This window comes from Balaenoptera borealis, assembly GCF_965194805.1.
Source record: "Balaenoptera borealis genome assembly, chromosome: 15".
Lineage (NCBI taxonomy): Eukaryota > Metazoa > Chordata > Mammalia > Artiodactyla > Balaenopteridae > Balaenoptera > Balaenoptera borealis.
The window spans coordinates 5,720,278-5,737,450 of NC_138871.1; the positions used below are offsets into that span (position 1 = coordinate 5,720,278).

General features: G+C 48.7%; 1 protein-coding gene across 1 annotated transcript in view; it reads left to right on the top strand.

The window, feature by feature from the left end:
- Nucleotides 1-2,374: 2,374 nt before the first annotated feature.
- RFX8 (regulatory factor X8) overlaps nucleotides 2,375-17,173 on the top strand; it is a gene marked incomplete at its 3' end in the record, with an annotated part of 66,046 nt that continues 51,247 nt past the window's right edge. Inside the window, exons 1-2 of the mRNA XM_082356502.1 lie at nucleotides 2,375-2,578; nucleotides 9,596-9,719. Of these exons, the coding sequence (XP_082212628.1) occupies nucleotides 2,505-2,578; nucleotides 9,596-9,719 (198 nt within the window). The 5' untranslated portion in view covers nucleotides 2,375-2,504. The remainder of the gene's footprint in view (nucleotides 2,579-9,595; nucleotides 9,720-17,173) is intronic.

Sequence of the window (17,173 nt, forward strand, 5' to 3'; positions counted from 1 at the left end):
TTCTATTTTAAATTTTTTTAGAAACTGCCTGTTTTTATAGCAGCTGCACCATTTTAAGTTCCCACCAGCAGTGAACACCATTCCAATTTCTTCCCATCCTCATCAACACTTACTTTTTTGTTTTTCTTTTTCTTCCAATTTTATTGACCCATAATTAACATACAGCACTGTATAAGTTTGTGTCCAGCGTAATAACTTGACTTACGTACATCATGAAATGATGACCACAAATTTAGTGAGTATCCATCATCTTATACAGATACAAAACTAAAGAAATGGAAAAAAAGAAAAACCTTTTTCCTTGTGATGAGAACTCTTTGGATTTGCTGTCTTAACTTTCATATATAACGAAGAGCAGTGTTAATTATATTAATCATGTTGTACATTACATCCCTAGTACTTATTTGTCTTATAACTGGAAACTTGTACCTTTTGACCACCTTCATCCAATTCCCACCCCTCCACCGCCAGCCTCTGGTAACCACAACTCTGATCTACGAGTTTGTTTGTTCATTTTTGAAGTATACTATAATTGTTATGTTAAGTATAACATAACAGCACTATGTTAGTTCCTGGTACAAAACATAGTGATTCGATATTTCTGTACATTTCAAAATGATCACCATGATAAGGCCAACTACCATCTGTCAGCCTACAAAGATGTTACATAACTATCGACCACATTCCGCACGCTACATTTCATACCCATGACTCATTTATTTTGTAACTGGAAGCTTGTACCTCTTAATCTCCCTCACTTATTTCTCTCCTCCCCCCAGTGCCCCTCCCTCTGGCAAGCACCCATTTGTTCTCTGTATCTATGACTGTTTCTGTTTAGTTGTGTTTGTTCATTTGTTTTCTTTTTTAGATTCCATATACAAGCAAAATCATACAGTATTTCTCTTTGTCTGACTTGTGTCACTTAGCATAACACCCTCTAGGTCCCTCCACGTTGTCGCAAGCAAGATTTAATTTTCATGGCAGAGTAATATTCCACTGTATATAGATACCACATCTTCTTTATCGTTACTCTTTAAAAGAAAATAGCAACCTCAATGAATGTGGAGTGCTATTTCATTGCGGTTTTGATCTGCATTTCCCTAATGACTAATGACATTGAGCATCTTTTCATGTGCTTATTGGCCATTTGTATGTCTTCTTCAGGCGAACACATTCATTCAAGTCCCTTGCCCAAATTTTAAGTGGGCTGTTGTTGTTGTTCAGTTGTCCAGTGTGGTTTTTTTTTTTTAACATCTTTATTGGAGTATAACTGCTTTACAATGGTGTGTTAGTTTCTGCTTTATAACAAAGTGAATCAGCTATACATATACATATGTCCCCATATCTCTTCCGTCTTGCATCTCCCTCCCTCCCACCCGTGTTTTTAATCTAGATGAAGAAATCCTTACCAGAGGCTCGCAAGCAGTCAGCAGTCCAAGGAACAGTGGCCTGACTGAGCTCGTGCTCACGCCACTCGCCCTATGTTTACTAGCTGCTTAATACTTAGAACAATCACACATACCCCGCCAGAGAAGGGAGGTTAGGAGAGAATCAGCAGCTCAGTCTCACAGCAACGTATTAACTAAATAGCTCTTGAAGGCAAGGACCACCAGGGCCGGGCTGCAGACCAGGGGACTCATCCAGGGCAGGAGCTCTCACCCCGGCTCAGCCTCTCAGAAGTCCTGACCCAGCCACGCTCAAACTCCCAGGACCAGTGGGTCTCACCACCGGGCGCACGTCAGCATCACTAACCTCCAGGGCAGCTTATAACACGGGGTTTGGGACTTCCCTGGTGGTTCAGTGGTTAGGCCTCCGCGCTCCCAATTTAGGCGGCCCGGGTTTGATCCCTGGTCAGGGAACTAGATCCCGCATGCCGCAACTAAAAGCCTGCATGCCGCAACTAAGACCCAGTGCAGCCAAATAAATAAATTTTTTTTAAAAAATCAGGTTTGTATAGGCCAAACCCCTCAGACCTCAGACCCTCTAGGGGTGGCGCTGGGGCAGTGATGTTTTTGAAACGTGCCCAAGTGACTCCAAAGTGCAGTCAGGTTGACGACCACCGCTCACCAAACACCGTGAACCGACTTAAAATGTGTGCGTCCGTTTGTTTTTGTTTGTCGTTTCCCTGTTGGAGTGCTTGTAAGGAGGGGAAGAGCGGCACTTGGGTTTCTGTCCTACGAGCTTTAGATCCTGGGAAGGAGAGGACGCCGCCTCCCAAACCCTCACAGCAGGTGCAGGGCGTGGCCCGACGCCGTCCCGAGGCCCGCGCGCCCCCCAGGCTCCCACGCACGCACCCTAGCTCCGCCCCCAACGAGCTCCCCCGCCCCCCTGCGAGCCCGCGCGCCACGCCGCCACGTGGCGCTGCCCCGCCCCGCTCGCGTTCCCCGCCGGTGCCCCGCGCCCCCGCGCGCCCCGCTCTAAAGTAAACACCCCGGAGCGGCGGCGGCCGGACGGTGCAGCGCCTCCGCCCGCTCGCCGCCTCGGTGCCGCGGGCGGGTCCAGCCATGGCCGAGGGCGTGGCGGCCTCCGCCTCGGGCGGCGCTGGCGGCTGGGGCCTGCACGGCGGCATCATCCAGTGGTGAGCGGCACCGCGGCGGGACCCGGACCGCCCCGGCGGATTGGGGGGGGGGGGCGAGGAAGGGGAGTGTGGCTCTCTCGGCTGCTGTCCCCAGGACCTCGGACCAAGTGCCAGGGGCGACCGCCTGCGCCCCCGGGGCCCTGGTAAAAGGCTCAGAGGACAGCCGTTCACACGCAGGACCAGCGCGTCTTCATGCTGGCTGGGATGGGACTGGGCACGCACACACACGCACACACACGCACACACGGTGGGGCAGTGTGGGTTTCCCCCCTGGGGCCTCCCCTGTTGGTCACGCTTCCCGTGGGAAGCAATCCAGCCAGCCCTCCACGGGGGGGCTTGTTGGTGGGCCTGGGTTTACATACACATCGGAAAGCACGAGGGCTAGGCCAGGAGAGGAAATGTTTTCTCTCAGTGGGCGATCCAGAATGGGATGTTTCCTAACTTAAAGCAAAGCAGTTTTTAGCTCTAACAATGCATTCCACATTTGAGAAATTCACTTCTGGCTATTTAAATAGAGGAAGAAAAAGCTGGAAAGAAAAATATCATCAGCCCTTGGGACTGATGAACTCATGGGTTTGTAGCGCTTCATAAATAGGAAAATAATTGAAACCAGTCCGAAAACATTCGTTTTAGAAGGTGAATAACTAGTAGATAGCTGATTACTTGGTTTTTTAAGTTTTAAGGAGTATTTCTCACGAAAGAAATACTTTCTGAAAAAGTTCAATGAGTGAAATAGAAAAATGAAGGGGAGTGTTTGTGATTAGAACCCCAAAAAGGCCTAAATGGTCACCCCTCTCCTCCAAAAGAAAATTTTTGATATATTTTCCCTTGCATAAGAGAAAAAAATCAAAAGAATAAATATTTTTAAATCTAAAACTATTAAAAAAAAAAAAAAAAGAACCACAGCACACACAGTGTTTTTAGAGTGTGGCACAGCAGGACTCTATTTCTTTCACACTTAGACCCCTCAGCATATCTGCACCTTCAAGTTTCAGGTCACCATTTAGTAAATTAGAGTTTCTAGGACTTGAATAAGTCCAGAGACTCGAAAGAATGATTAGGGTTTCAGAAAATACCTAGATGTTCTCCTCAGGTCATTTGTGAACTGACAGGGTCCCAGCTGCCCACAAAGCAGATGCCCTAAGTCACTTAGGATGGTGTTCAAGTCCTGTGTCCCAAACTCCTGTCCCTGCAGGCCTCGGACCCAGGGGGCCAGGCTATGCTCTTCAGGTGGGGGGAGGCGGGGCCATGGAGGCGAGGAGGGGCAGAGATTCCCGTGGAAGACTGTTCTGGAGGCATCCCATCTATGAGGTGCGATGCTTGACAGGTCACTGTGCAACCCACCTGGGTCCTTGGACTCTTTTTTTTTTTTTTTTAATTTTTATTTATTTATTTATGGCTGTGTTGGGTCTTCGTTTCTGTGCGAGGGCTTTCTCTAGTTGCGGCGAGCGGGGGCCACTCTTCATCGCGGTGCGCGGGCCTCTCACTATCGCGGCCTCTCTTGTTGCGGAGCACAGGCTCCAGACGCGCAGGCTCAGTAGTTGTGGCTCACGGGCCTAGTTGCTCCGCGGCATGTGGGATCTTCCCAGACCAGGGCTCGAACCCGTGTCCCCTGCATTGGCAGGCGGATTCTCAACCACTGCACCACCAGCGAAGCCCTTGGACTCTTTAATCAATAGAAGTTGATAAGACTCCAGAGGAGGAATTCAGGTAAGGCTTTATTGGGACTCGTGCTACAGCAAGAGGGAGTGAAAACCAGTAACAGGTCCCCTTGCTTGCTCTCCGTGGAGGACAGGCTGTCGGGCCGGGAGGGGGGGCTTAGGTGGTGTGCCCACCCCTTGGTGGTGCCGTGTGCAGGGATCACGCGCGGGGCCCTGCTTTTGCTCCCAGCTCCTCAGAAGTGGCAGTTGGGTTTTGGCCTTTTTGTATCTTCTTGTTCATAATTTGCCCCAACTGCATGTGCATGCAGTTACGTGTAGTCCCTTATGTCAATAGTTTCTTTGTATTCTGATGCTCTGGGAGACGTTTGTCCGGGGCAAGCACTCTAGTAAAGGGTCCCAGGTCCCAGCCTGTCTCAATTGGTGCTGGTGGTTTGAACATTGGCATTAAAAACGCAGCTGCAACCACTCCACGCTGGTTAGGATGGCCCTTATCAAACAAACAAAAATAGAGGATAACGAGTGTTTGTGAGGATGTGAAGAAATTAGAACCCTTGTGCACTCTTGGTGGGAATGTAAATTGGTGTAGCCACTGTGGAAAATAGGATAGTGGTTCCTCAAAAAATTGAAAATAGAACCACCATGTGATCCAGCAATTCCCCCTCTGGGCATATGCCCCAAAGACTTGAAAACAAGCATTGGAACAGATATTCGCATCCCCGTGTTCATAGCAGCGTTATGCACAATAGCCAAAGATGGAAGTAATCCAAGTGTCCATCAGCAGATGAATGGATAAACAAAATGTGGTCTGTACATACAATGAACTATTATTCAGATATAAAAAGGAAGGAAATTCTGATGCAGACTGCAACGTGGACGAACCTTGAAGACATTAAGCGAAATGAAATGAGCCAGTCACAAAAGGACAAATAGTATATGATTTCACTTATACGAGGCACCAAGAGGAGTCAACTTCATAGAGACAGAAAGGAAAATGGTGGTTGCCAGGGGCTGGGGGAGAGGGAACAGGGAGTAGCGTTTCTGGCCGGTACAGAGTTTCAGTTTTGCGAGACAACCAGAATTCTTTGGATGGATGGTGATACACCAGCAGTTGCACAACAGTGAGAAGGTACTTAATGCCACTGAACTCTGCATTTAAAAATGGTACACTTTATGTTACATATATTTTGCCAGAATTAAAACATGAACAATTTTTTAAAAACCAAACACAGCAGAGCCCTTCGTTTGTAACAGAGCTTGGCGTCCTGGAAGGTGTTAGAAGATGGCCAAGGAGACCAGCTTCCTGGAAGAGTGGTGGTGGGTACCGGTGGGCGAGGTGTCCAGATGCCCAGAAACAGCTCAGGCTTCCGAGTGAAAGCCCAGGGAGGGGCTGATGGTTGTCGCGCGAAAGAAACGCTCTGTTTTTAGCATATTCGTTGTTTCATCTCCCAGTCAGTCCTGCTTGGGCTTCCAGTGTTCCTTAGAGACTTCAGTGTCCCTGCCACCAACTTGTGATAAGTTCTCCAAGGGCAAAGAAAGGTCCCGCAAGGAGCAAGAAAGGTCCCGCCTCTGGAAACCGAAGTACTAGAAGTTTTCTGTTTCACGGGCAGGAAGGATCGTAGAAATGGGGAGAGAAGTGGTCAGACTTCTGAGGAGCACAGAAGGGTGAAGTGACCCGATTTCCTCGGCTGAGGGTACACATCCAGCAGGTCGGACAGGTGGGACCCCTGGCTCAGACCTCAGGCGAAAAATCTAAATGTCACCTAAACCCTACGCACACCGAGCCTGGTTATAGACTAAGTAACTGTCTCCTGCATATAAATACGGCTTTCAGATTTCTGCAGACTCTTGAGGTTCATGAGGTGGAAATTTACTTTGAAAGGTACAGAATTCGTAATAGCCTTTGATCAGGCTGAATCAAAGGGTACGGTCACTCCCAGTGTCACATTTTTCTTCATGAGGAAAAGGAGCCCTCAGAAACGTGAGAGCTGCAGGACCCGGTGTGGGTGCTGTGAAGTTGCCAATGATCAGATTGTCCATCACTCAAAACGAGGAGAGCGTCATGAGATTCTCAAGATCTTAGCTGTCAGCTTCGTCTGATGGTGAGACCTGGGGAAGGCGATTATGCACCCAAGCAAGGAACTGAGTGATCCGATCGACTCCAGACTTGGACAGGCTTTATAATCACGTATCGCCAAAAACCGTATTGGTGGCTCCGTGTGAAAGCAAGCCTTGGCCCGTCTCACCTGCCAGGAGTCCTGGCCAGCCCTGCTGCCTGCATATGCTCATCCCGCCCCCCAGCGGCCCCACGTGGAGTTCAGAGTCAGCCTCACCTGCAGTAGCTGCTTCTGTGCTGCTGGTCCGCCAGCGTGGACGCCTTTCTCGCTTCCATTCAGGGTTTTGGAGGTGGACGTAAAAATGATAACAGTAAGAGCTGCCGTGTGCCAGCCAGTGTACCAGCCACATCCCATGCCTGGAATTCTCATCACAAAAACTCCAAGAGACGTCTCAGAGTCAGAACCTGCACCTGGGTCTGTGAGCTTTGGAGCCCTGGGTCAGAGTCATGGTCGTAAGTTCCTCTGGGCGTGGAGACTAAATGCGGAAGCACGTACTCTTTGAGCTGAAGTAAAGGCACCATCTGAACATAGACACTCTTACGGGACCTTCCACTTGTCCACTTAGTGTGTGCTGCCTCCTCCCACGGGCCATCCGTGAGATCTGGCTGTGAACTTTGGGGAGAAGATGAAAGGCCCTGGGCTGAATCTCCGGGAGCAGCAGAAGTACCAAGCATTGGCGCTGGGCTCACCACCAGGAGGCAGACCTTTCTCTGAGTGTGGGCGGAGAAAAGACTCTGGTCCTGGACCTTGGTGGGATATCATTGATGGTATAATTTGGTCTTAATTGTCTACCCAGATGGCAGTCAAACTCAGCAGTGTCATTTTGAAATAGGAGGACAAGAGGCCCAGAGCACATGAATTTCAGTGACAAGGAAGAACAACTGGCAAAAGTTTACACTCGAGCTCATTTTGGAAAGTATTTTGCACATTTCTTTTTTAAGAATACCATTCCATGACTACATCGGAAGTAGCTATGAATAAACAAAAGTGAGCTTGCACTTAATGTTGGTCACGTTTTGCTGCCCCTCCCCAAACTTAGCCAGTGTTTTCCTGTGACACTTCCCATGTAGGTTTTTTATATGTCAGCAAATGTCTTAATAAAATAAATATCAGTATCTTGTGGATCAGTGAATTTGCCACTGCCCCACACACCACCAGTGACATTACCCCGTGTTCAACCGCGAAGCAAATAATTGGTGCCCCAGCAGCTGTAATTAATCCATTGTGAGGTGTCCAAAGTGTCAGGTTCCCACCCTGATGCTATGGGAGAGTCTCAGAAAATCCTCTCCTTGGGCTTGGACTGGGTTGAATGGTGTCCCCTCCCAAAATGCATGTCTGTCTGGAATATCAGAATGTGACCCTGCAAATAGGGTCTTTGCAGATGGAACCAGTTAAGAGGAGGCCCCACTGGATTAGGTGGGCCCTAAATCCAGTGATGGTTGTCCTTATAAGAAGAGATGAGGAGGGACCTCCCTGGTGGCGCAGTGGTTAAGAATCCGCCTGCCAATGCAGGGGACACGGGTTCGAGCCCTGGTCCGGGAAGATCCCACATGCCGCGGAGCAACTAAGCCCGTTAGCCACAACTACTGAGCCTGCGCTCTAGAGCCCGTGAGCCACAACTACTGAGCCCGCGTGCCACAACTACTGAGCCCGCTCGCCTAGAGCCCATGCTCCGCAACAAGAGAAGCCACCGAAATGAGAAGCCTGCGCACCACAACGAAGAGTAGCCCCCGCTCGCCGCAACTAGAGAAAGCCCGCGCACAGCAACGAAGACCCAACGCAGCCAAAAAAAAAAAAAGAGGCGAGGAGACAGCCAGGTGAAGGCGAGGGCACTAGAGAGATGTGTCTACAAGCCAAGGAACGCCAAGGGTTTCTGGCAGCCACCAGCAGCCAGGAGGAAAGCGTGGAGCACATGCTTCCTCAGCGCCTCTGGAAGGAACCAACCCGGCTGACACCTGGATTTGGACTTTCAGCTTCCAGAACTGTGACAGAGTATGTTTCTGTTGCTTTCAGCCACCTGGCCTATGGTAATTGGTTACCTGAGGAAACCAATACAGGGCCACAGCTTCCCCTCACCCCGCCGTCCACCATATGTTGACTTTTCCTCCTTCCAGGAAGCAGACGGGGTTAACAACTGTGGTCTCTTGCTCTCAAGGAAAGTTAATGTAGGCCTCAGCCTGCCTCAGCCCAGAAAATAAGCTGTAGGTCATCAGTAAGAAAGGAGGAGATGCATTGTTGGTAAATTCCCTGCTAAAGAATTCTCCGGTGTTTAAAAACTGCACTGGCTTGCTTTGTGTATTTCTTGAAAAGAATGAGGAGAAACCTGCCAGTCTGTCCCCGGCCAGAAAAGGGAAGGCTGTGATTGGGTGTCAGTGTGGACCACACCTTCTAAGCCCAGTCGCCTGCACTGCCTGCCCCCTCACTCCCATACCTGCTGCTGGAACAGGCACCTGGCTGTCCCCTCGGGGCTGCACTCTGGGCTGTGAGCCTCGTTGCCAGGGGACCCCACCTGCCCCGGGGCCCAGGAACATTTGGGCCATTGACGGTCCCACCCCGAGCAGGGGCCTGGGGGCTGCAGATCACATCTGAACGCTACCGAGCTCTGCACCCAACGGGAAGTAAAGGGCAGGGAGGGTGGCCTGCCTCTCTGTCCCTTGGTGTCTTCCATCTTCCATCTCATTACAATTTAAAGAATCAAAATGTAGTGGCCCGCCCTAAATCACTCGGGTTTAACAGTCGTGCAAATGACTGCTTCAGGGGGAGGGGGGAAGGGGAGGAGTTGTGCACACCTGTCCTGGGTCACAGGCACACGGGTCCTAGGAAGCCACATGGGCTCCAGCTGTCACCTGCAGGGGTGATCGACTCTACAAGGGGTGGGGGGCATTGTGTTGTGTTTTAGCGAGTAAATCTCTACGTCACAGTGAGAGACCTTGGCTGCCACCTTTACGAAGTTACATGAAGCAGCGTCTGCTGAGCCCAGTAATTTGGGCTTCTTTTTAATATGCCTGTATGCCAAAAAGATTTAAAAACAACAACAAAACCTCACCATAGTCTAAATCAATATTCTGAACTCTGGGCTGAGCACATTACAGATGCTGATGGGTGAGACTTTGCATTTGATAAAGTAAGCATATTTCATTTTGTTGGGTCCCTTGCTTGTGTCTGACCCTTATCAAAGTGTCCCACTCTAGAAAAACTGATGCCAACCTTCTCTTCCTGCTCTTCTTCCTCCCCGCCCCCAGGTTGGTTGACAACTTCTGCATCTGCGAAGGGTACAGTGTGCCTCACTGCCTCATGTATGAGATGTATGTGGAGACCTGTGGGCAAAATGCTCAGAACCAAGTCAACCCAGCCACGTTTGGGAAGGTAGGTTGTGAAGATAAAAATACATGTCCACTGAGTAAAAAAAGCATGCAGGTTAATGATGAGGAAATGCTGGGATTTATTTGGGTCTGATGGCTTCACCCTGGGAACCAGCCCGATGGCTAACATACATCCTCATCTCCATCTGAAAGCCATTCCGTCCTTTGTCCATACTTCATAGTGAGGGGCCAGGAAAGTTCAAGGATGGGGTGGCATTCACCCAAGAGAATGCAGCTATGGCAGCCTCAGATACCCCCAATTCTCAGCCAGGCTTGCTGGGCCATTATTCCCTGCATAGAAATGCCACAGCTTAGGACCCCACAAGCTCAAAGAGCCACTTTGTGGTGTCAGACAGCTTATGCTTCCCACAATTCAGTTGTTCCTAGAGAACTCACGGGCTCTCAAAGGTTTCCTCTGGAGGTTAAGAACTCTGTCAGGGGTTTGTTTAGACCACGCAATACACAGCAAACGTTAGCACAAGGATGGCCCATCTGAGACCCTCCACATCTAACAGATATTTATTGAGCAGCTGCTATGTGCCGGCACTGTTTTAGGTGCTGAGTGTACAACAGTGAACAGAACAGAGAAAAATTCCTGCCTTTACTGCATTTATTATATTATAGTTGAGGGAGATAAAGAAGGTAAAATATACAGTCTGTTAGGTGGTATAAATGCTAAATGGAGTGGAAGGAGGAAAGGACTGTGTGTGTGTGACTGTGTGTGTGTTTTAGGGGGAGGACTTGTCATTGGAGGGAAGGCAAACAGGGAAGGCCTCCCTGAGAAGTACCATTTGAGTCCAGATTTCCAAAAGATGAGGCAGTGAGTATGGGGCTATATGAGCAAAGAGCAGTGCAGACAGAGCCAGCGCAAAGGCCCTGAGGCAGGAGGGGGCTCAAGTAGCAAGGAGGCTGCAGTGGCTGGAGGGCAGAGACCAGGGAGAGACAACCAGGGGGTCAACTCAGGGAGGTGGGAGGAGCCCAGGTGTGCAGGGGGCGGACAGGGACGCAGCAGTGGATGTCGTGAGAAGGGGTCAAAGTCTGGGTGTATTTGGAAGACAGAGCCAATAGGATTTGTTGATGGAAAGAATTAATAGAATCACGGGGCTTAATTGTTATTAAATTAACAATAATAACTTTCAATCATATATTGCATCGTATTTATTTTCAATTCGGTTTTCAGGAATAGACAGACATCCACTCAAAACAAGTTAAAAGGAGAATTTTTTTTAAGGGATATCTCATTTCATCCAACTGCAAGAAGTTTGACTGGGCCTCATAGAGTTTAGTCCAGTACTACCCAACAAAAATGTAAGAGGAGCCATAGATACAATTTTAAATATTCTAGATCCTCATTTTAAAAGTTTTTTTTAAGGTGAAATTAATTTTTTATAACTTTTAAATTCAATCCAAAATATTCAAAATACTATCGTTCAACATGGAATCAGTATTTAAAAATGAATGCGTTGTTTTTTGCATTCTCTTCTTCGTGCTGGATCTCAAAACTCCGACACGTCATTTTACATGTACAGCCCATCTCAATTCGGACCAGCCACATTTCAAGTGCTCAGTGGCCACATGTGGCTGGTGGGTCCCCTCTGAGACAGCCCGTGACTAGGTTCTACGTCACCAGGCATCTCCTCTCTCTCCCTCCGGTGTGTCCGTATGTAAACCACTGGGCCACTGCTTCTCCGCGCTGGGCTGCTCCAGGCCCCTTCCCAGAAGCCAGCTTCTGCCACCACTTCACGACTTCCCGTGGTGCTGTCCGTGACCACCTGCCCCAGGGTCCCACACTGTAATGGTCTTCAGGCGAGAGAGGCCCACAGGGAGGACAGGTGGGTGGGAGGAAACAGTTGGCATCCTTGAGGCCTTGTCTTGTGTCACAGCCATCAGCAGAGGCTGGTAGCGTTAGAAGTCAAGGAACAAACCAGGAGTGATTACGGTGGGGGGTCCCACCGCCAGTTACAATGCTTGGGCAGCAAATCTGGTCTCCTTCTTTATGGGTCAGTCCTCTTTCCACCTGCTATTCCCTCAAAACTATCCTGGGCTTCCAAGAGAACTTGGAGGTCACTGGTCCAACTCCACATCCAATGCAAGAGCCCTTCAAAAGCACCTCTGGCTGGGAGCTTTTATGAGAACAAAATGCCCTCTCCGGGCAGAGACAGCCATGGGGGCTCGGAGCTGGGAGGGGGGCAACGTGTTTCTGCAACGAGGAAGCTGCTCTTCCTCTGGGCAGACACGGTCCCTCCCCAGGATCCATGCTTGGCAAGCAGAGCACAGGCGGATGGAAAGCCACCCGACTCCTTGCGGGCCTGGGGACAGCTCACAGCCTGCAGGATCAGACCCCTGCAGGGGCCACCTGGCCGGGGCTGAAATGACCTGGGGGGCAAGCCTGCCCACCGCCGCAGAGATGCCAGTTCAACCTCTCCCTCCCATCTTTCCTCCCTTCCTTCTTGCTCCCTCTTTCTCAGTGGTCCTCAGTGGACAGAATGGAATTGGTTCATGACACGCTCTTACCTTTGATCCACTCACAGCCTGATTCCCTCTGGTTCTTTTGTTCTTTTTAGCAATGTTACAAGCATCCGTGAACTCACCGCCCCGTATGAACCATATGGCCAGATCCCTGTATCCCATCTCCCTGCCTTCCCCACTGGTGGGAACCATCAACCCCTTCATCGTTATCTTGCCTTTTTAAAAAGAGTTTTAGTGCATTTGTATGTCTTTCTGTTTTTGTTGTTTTCTTCTTTTTGACCTTTGACCCCCTTCACCCATTTTGACCACCCCCATCCCCAACCTCTGGCAACCATCAATTTGTTCTCTGTTTCAGTGAGATTGGTGTTTTTGTTTTTGTTTTACTGTTGTTTTTTACATTGCATATATAAGCAAGGATCATACCATCTTTGGCTTTCTCTGTCTGACTTATTTTATATAATGTATTTCTTTTAAAAGCTCATTTTTTAATTTTTGTGGCTTAACTTTTTAAAATGGAAGGTCATGTTATATGTCATCTTTTGGAACTTGTTCCACTTATTATTATATCAGGATTCCTCTACATTCATTTGACTGTTGTGTAGTAGTTCAGTTTACCCATCTTCTCTCCCTTTGATGAGCATTTGGGCTGTTTCCCAATTTTGCTGTCGTGAACATTCACGTGTGTATCTCCTACTATGCACGTGGAGATGTTCTCTTGGGCGTGTGTGTCCGGGGGTGAACTTGCAGGCTGACGGGCTGTGTGACTGTGACGTCTGGGGATGGGACCAGATCGTTTTCTGAAATGATGGCTTCCGTTGCCCTCCCACCAGCAATTCTGTAGATTCCAATGATGTTTCCAAAACACTGACATTTTTAGACCCATTTCTCTAGCCACAGTCATCACCCCTGAAACACAGTCATTGGTGGAAGCTCTGCACTTTGGATAATCATAAAATAGGGAGTAGAATCTTCTAATACGGAAGCTGCTCAAATATTGGAAACAATTGTTTAAACCTTTGTGTCTGCCCTTCTTCATTGAATACTCTTTGGTCCCAAATTTTTACTTCCTGACTACTTGTTTCATTCTGACTTCAGTTTATTGGTGTTTCTCTTCAAAGGTAGGTTCCCCAAGGGTACAGCCCAGTGTCTCAGGAGGGCTCAGAGGACGGGCTTTTATTTTTCTTTTTTAACTTTTTGGGCTACTGTTGGCTTTCATGTGTCCGTGCCACTCCGCTGGTTTCAATTTAAGCTTGTGATCCAAAAAAAGAAAAAATAACCCTTCTGTATTTTTTTCACACGAATTAAAAGTAAGCCAGCCCTCCCAAAACTGCTTTATAAACTGTAAAGCACCCCATGTAGATACAGTGTGTTGTCCTTGTTATCAGACTGTGGTCATTATGCCCGTGACTGTGGGAACCCAAGAGTGGCTGTTCCCTTATTCCGAGTTGGCAGCTTCTTAGTGCTGACCTGCCGTATCTTTCAGACTCATAGTCATCCAGTCGTCTCAGCCTGCTGAAGCTCACACGTGGGAATAGCACGTCTCTTATCCCTCCTTCAATAAATCAAAAGCAATGTGGACACGTGCAAGGTGTTAGGCTCTGGAGCTCGCTGGGTGTCTCCGGAAGGTTTTCCAACCAGCCAGGAATTCCCCCGGCTGTCTTATCACTCAGCCCACACTTTGCCCTTTCTTCACTAGGCACATTGGGGCACTTCCTCAAGGGCTTTGCTAGTCTGGATATCCTGGCACTAAGCCATTTCCTTATCTGGCCGCCTTATCAGATGGGAGTGGGGTGACTTGAGCTTGACACGTCTTGGTTCTGGATGATCTCTACTTCCTTTTTTAAGAAATCAAAGGCTCCTTTTCAAAACCTCTCTCAGATTTTCTTCTAAGTGGTTTCCCCTCAAGGGCAGTCCTACCGCAGGGTGTTCCGAAAAAGGAGTTAAAAAGAGCCTCCGGTGCGTGACCATGGGCATTTGTCTGGCATTTTTGATCTTCCTACTTCCCTTCGAATCCATCCCCCAAGACACTGAGGTCCTAGCTTTCAGTTCTCGTTGGGAATTTGCCCAAAGAATGAGTCAGTTCAGTGGTGCTGGTCTTGGAAAGGGACCCTGAGCTGCTGAATCTGTGACTCAGTGGAGAAGGGAGAGGAAGGGGAAAAGGATGTGATCCCAAAGCTTGTTTACAAGAGAAACAGCAAAATACCCACTTCTCATTTCCTGCCTCCCCCCCGGGACTGGGGTTGATTCCAGACTCCACACCAAGTTCCTGTGCAGATGTTGGGGTGTTTCTTGGTCTGCTCCGCAGTCCCGGCTACATGACAGGTCGTCTCACTCCCAGTGCAAGTGATGGCTTATGTGGATGAGGAAATTTCCCAAAGGCTGGCTTCCTTTTTTTAAAGTAACATTTCCTGATGTTTTTCTGATTATGAAAGAACACATTCCCTTTATAGAAAATGTGGGAATTCGAGAGAAGGGTATAAAAGAAGAAGAAGATAAATGCCGGCTACAACCTCACTGTCCAGAGATGCAAGCACATGTGTGGTTTATTTGCAGGCCCCCGGCACACTCACATACACGCGCCAGCAGGAGCAGGGAGTGGTCACAGAGGCCTCTCTGTTTGTTTCCCACGTCCCTTCGGTCCTGCCCACGCGGTGGTTCTTCCTCCCTCCCGATGGAGCATCTGAGCGGGCAGCCTGACCTCTCTAGAGCTCCTTGGGTGACACAAAGCCCCATTGTCCTTCTAGTTTACCAGACAGTATCCGTCTGACGCTTCGAATGTCCAGCCCCATATAACGTCCGAACTCTGAGCTGGGTTTAACGGGGAATCGCTTCCGCAGTCCTCCAGCGAGGTTTCTCGCCAGCAGAGAACTAGTTGCGGGGGTCTCCTCTTCCTCCCTCCCGCATTTCCTGCCACCTTGCTGGGTGTTGGTTGGACCCCGTGGGAGGGGAAGGTAAAAGCGGCTGCAAAGTTTCTACTGCACAGCTTCACACTTGGGGAGGCCGGACAGACCCTTGTCTCCTGGTGCCTTTGCTGGCTTCTGCAGGGAAGCCCTTGGGAATGTTCTAGAATGCATCCCTGGCCTTGGTGAATGGCTCCGAAGCCTGACTGCCCATCCTGGGGGGCCTTGCTGGGCAGAGTCCGGGCTCTCCCAGCTGTCAGCTCTTTGTCACGGGTGACCAGCGTCTGGCCGTCGAAACTTCTCAGCCACTCTTGGCCTGAACAGGCTGTGGGTGAGCTGAGCCAGGGCAGCAGGCGTGCCCCTCTGCCTTCCCCCCAAGGCCACTGGCTGGCCAGCCGTCTCTCGTCCGTCCGGAGTCCTCTGCCCAAGCCAGGCACTGACTGCAAGGGCCTCAGAATCAGCCCTTCAGGCAAATCTGTGAACCCGCTTCCCCTGGGCCCCAGGTGACTGGACCATCCCGTCCTGCACACCCTTCACAGGTCAGGGAGTGGTCTTGCTGCAAGAAACCCCCTTACACATCCTCCTTGTCGTCCTCTCTCTATCTCATGGTGGGCGATTTGAGTCGAGGACTTTTTAGAGTTTTATAACCAAATTTTAGCTGAAAGCCTGAAGGTGCAAGTCCCCCCTGGCAGGGGGGTGTCTCAGTTCACCTTGCTGCCTGCCTCTGTCTTCACGCCCCAGCCTCTTGTGTGGACACCACAAGGATGGATGGATTGGAAGATCAATGTGTGGATGGATGGATGGACATGTGGATGGTCAAACAGGTGGATGGACAGACAGACAGACAGGTAACCCTAAGCCTAGAATCAGACTAACTAGTGTACAATCCTGGGCAAGTTATTTAACTTTTTTGTGCCTCAACTTTGTCATCTGTAAAACGAGAATATTCATAATGTTAATAATAGTACCTCCTTCATGAGAGGCTTTTAAGAAATTCATGAGAAAAACACACGTAGAGAGAATTGGACAGTCCTGGCTCATAGGAAGCAACCAAGGGCCGTTAACTTTTATAATTATGTACATAACATATTTTCACTTAGAATGTCATAAACATTTTCACATTAAAATATTTCTAAATGCATGGTGTAGAATGGCTGTGAAATAATTTTTTGGTTGTTCCAGAATTCATTTAACCATTTTCCTTATTGGAAATTTATGATGTTTATAATTTTTCTCTATTCTGACTAACATAAGTCTCCATCTGTATCTGGTAATTTCCCTCAGAGAGATTCTAGACAATTGTAAGCCCATGTGATAGTTCTTGATATTCTTACCCAAATCCATGATATCCTTGACCTAGGGAATTTGTTGGGTAAGAACTACACTTAGCTGTTTCAACTGGCATTTATTGTATGGTTAGGGAAGGTGAGTCCTTTGGCATGTGTTTTGGTTATGTGTATCCTTCATGTATGCACATTATTATCCGATCACTTTCTATTGGGGTATTAGTGTTTTCCCTATTGATTAATGTGAGCTCTATATACTAGGTAGATAAGTTTTTTTTTACTTATTACATCTTTTGGAAATGATCATCTCAGTCGCTTTTTAAATTGTAACTGTGGTGTTCCCGATTATAAAATGAAATCACAGGATAGTCTGGGGTTGGAAATACTCAGTAAAATAAGACGTGTGGATTACTGTCCTGCCAGGCAACTAGGAATTTGTTTCTGCGTCTCCCTCCAAAACACCAGATGATGTGCCAGGGCCTTGAATCTGAGCCTGCTGCATGCTTGCGGATAATTCTTTTCGGTAGCTATTATTTTACAACTAGACCTAGAGGGAAGGGTTTAAGTGATTTTCTCAAGAGAAGATGAAATGGTCAATCTGTGGTTGAAAGTAGGAACTTCTGGCTCCGAATTCTGCCTTTAGACGTGGCTGACGTTTTCTTTTAACTCCTGTTGTCATTTATTTTCTCGTACGTTCTTGTTCTCCTTCCCTGAAGAAGCCTCAATTTGGCCTCGTGACCTCGATATGCCAAGACCTGCCTCTCCGTCCCTGACTTGTGCCTTCCCACCTGGGCTTGGGCGGC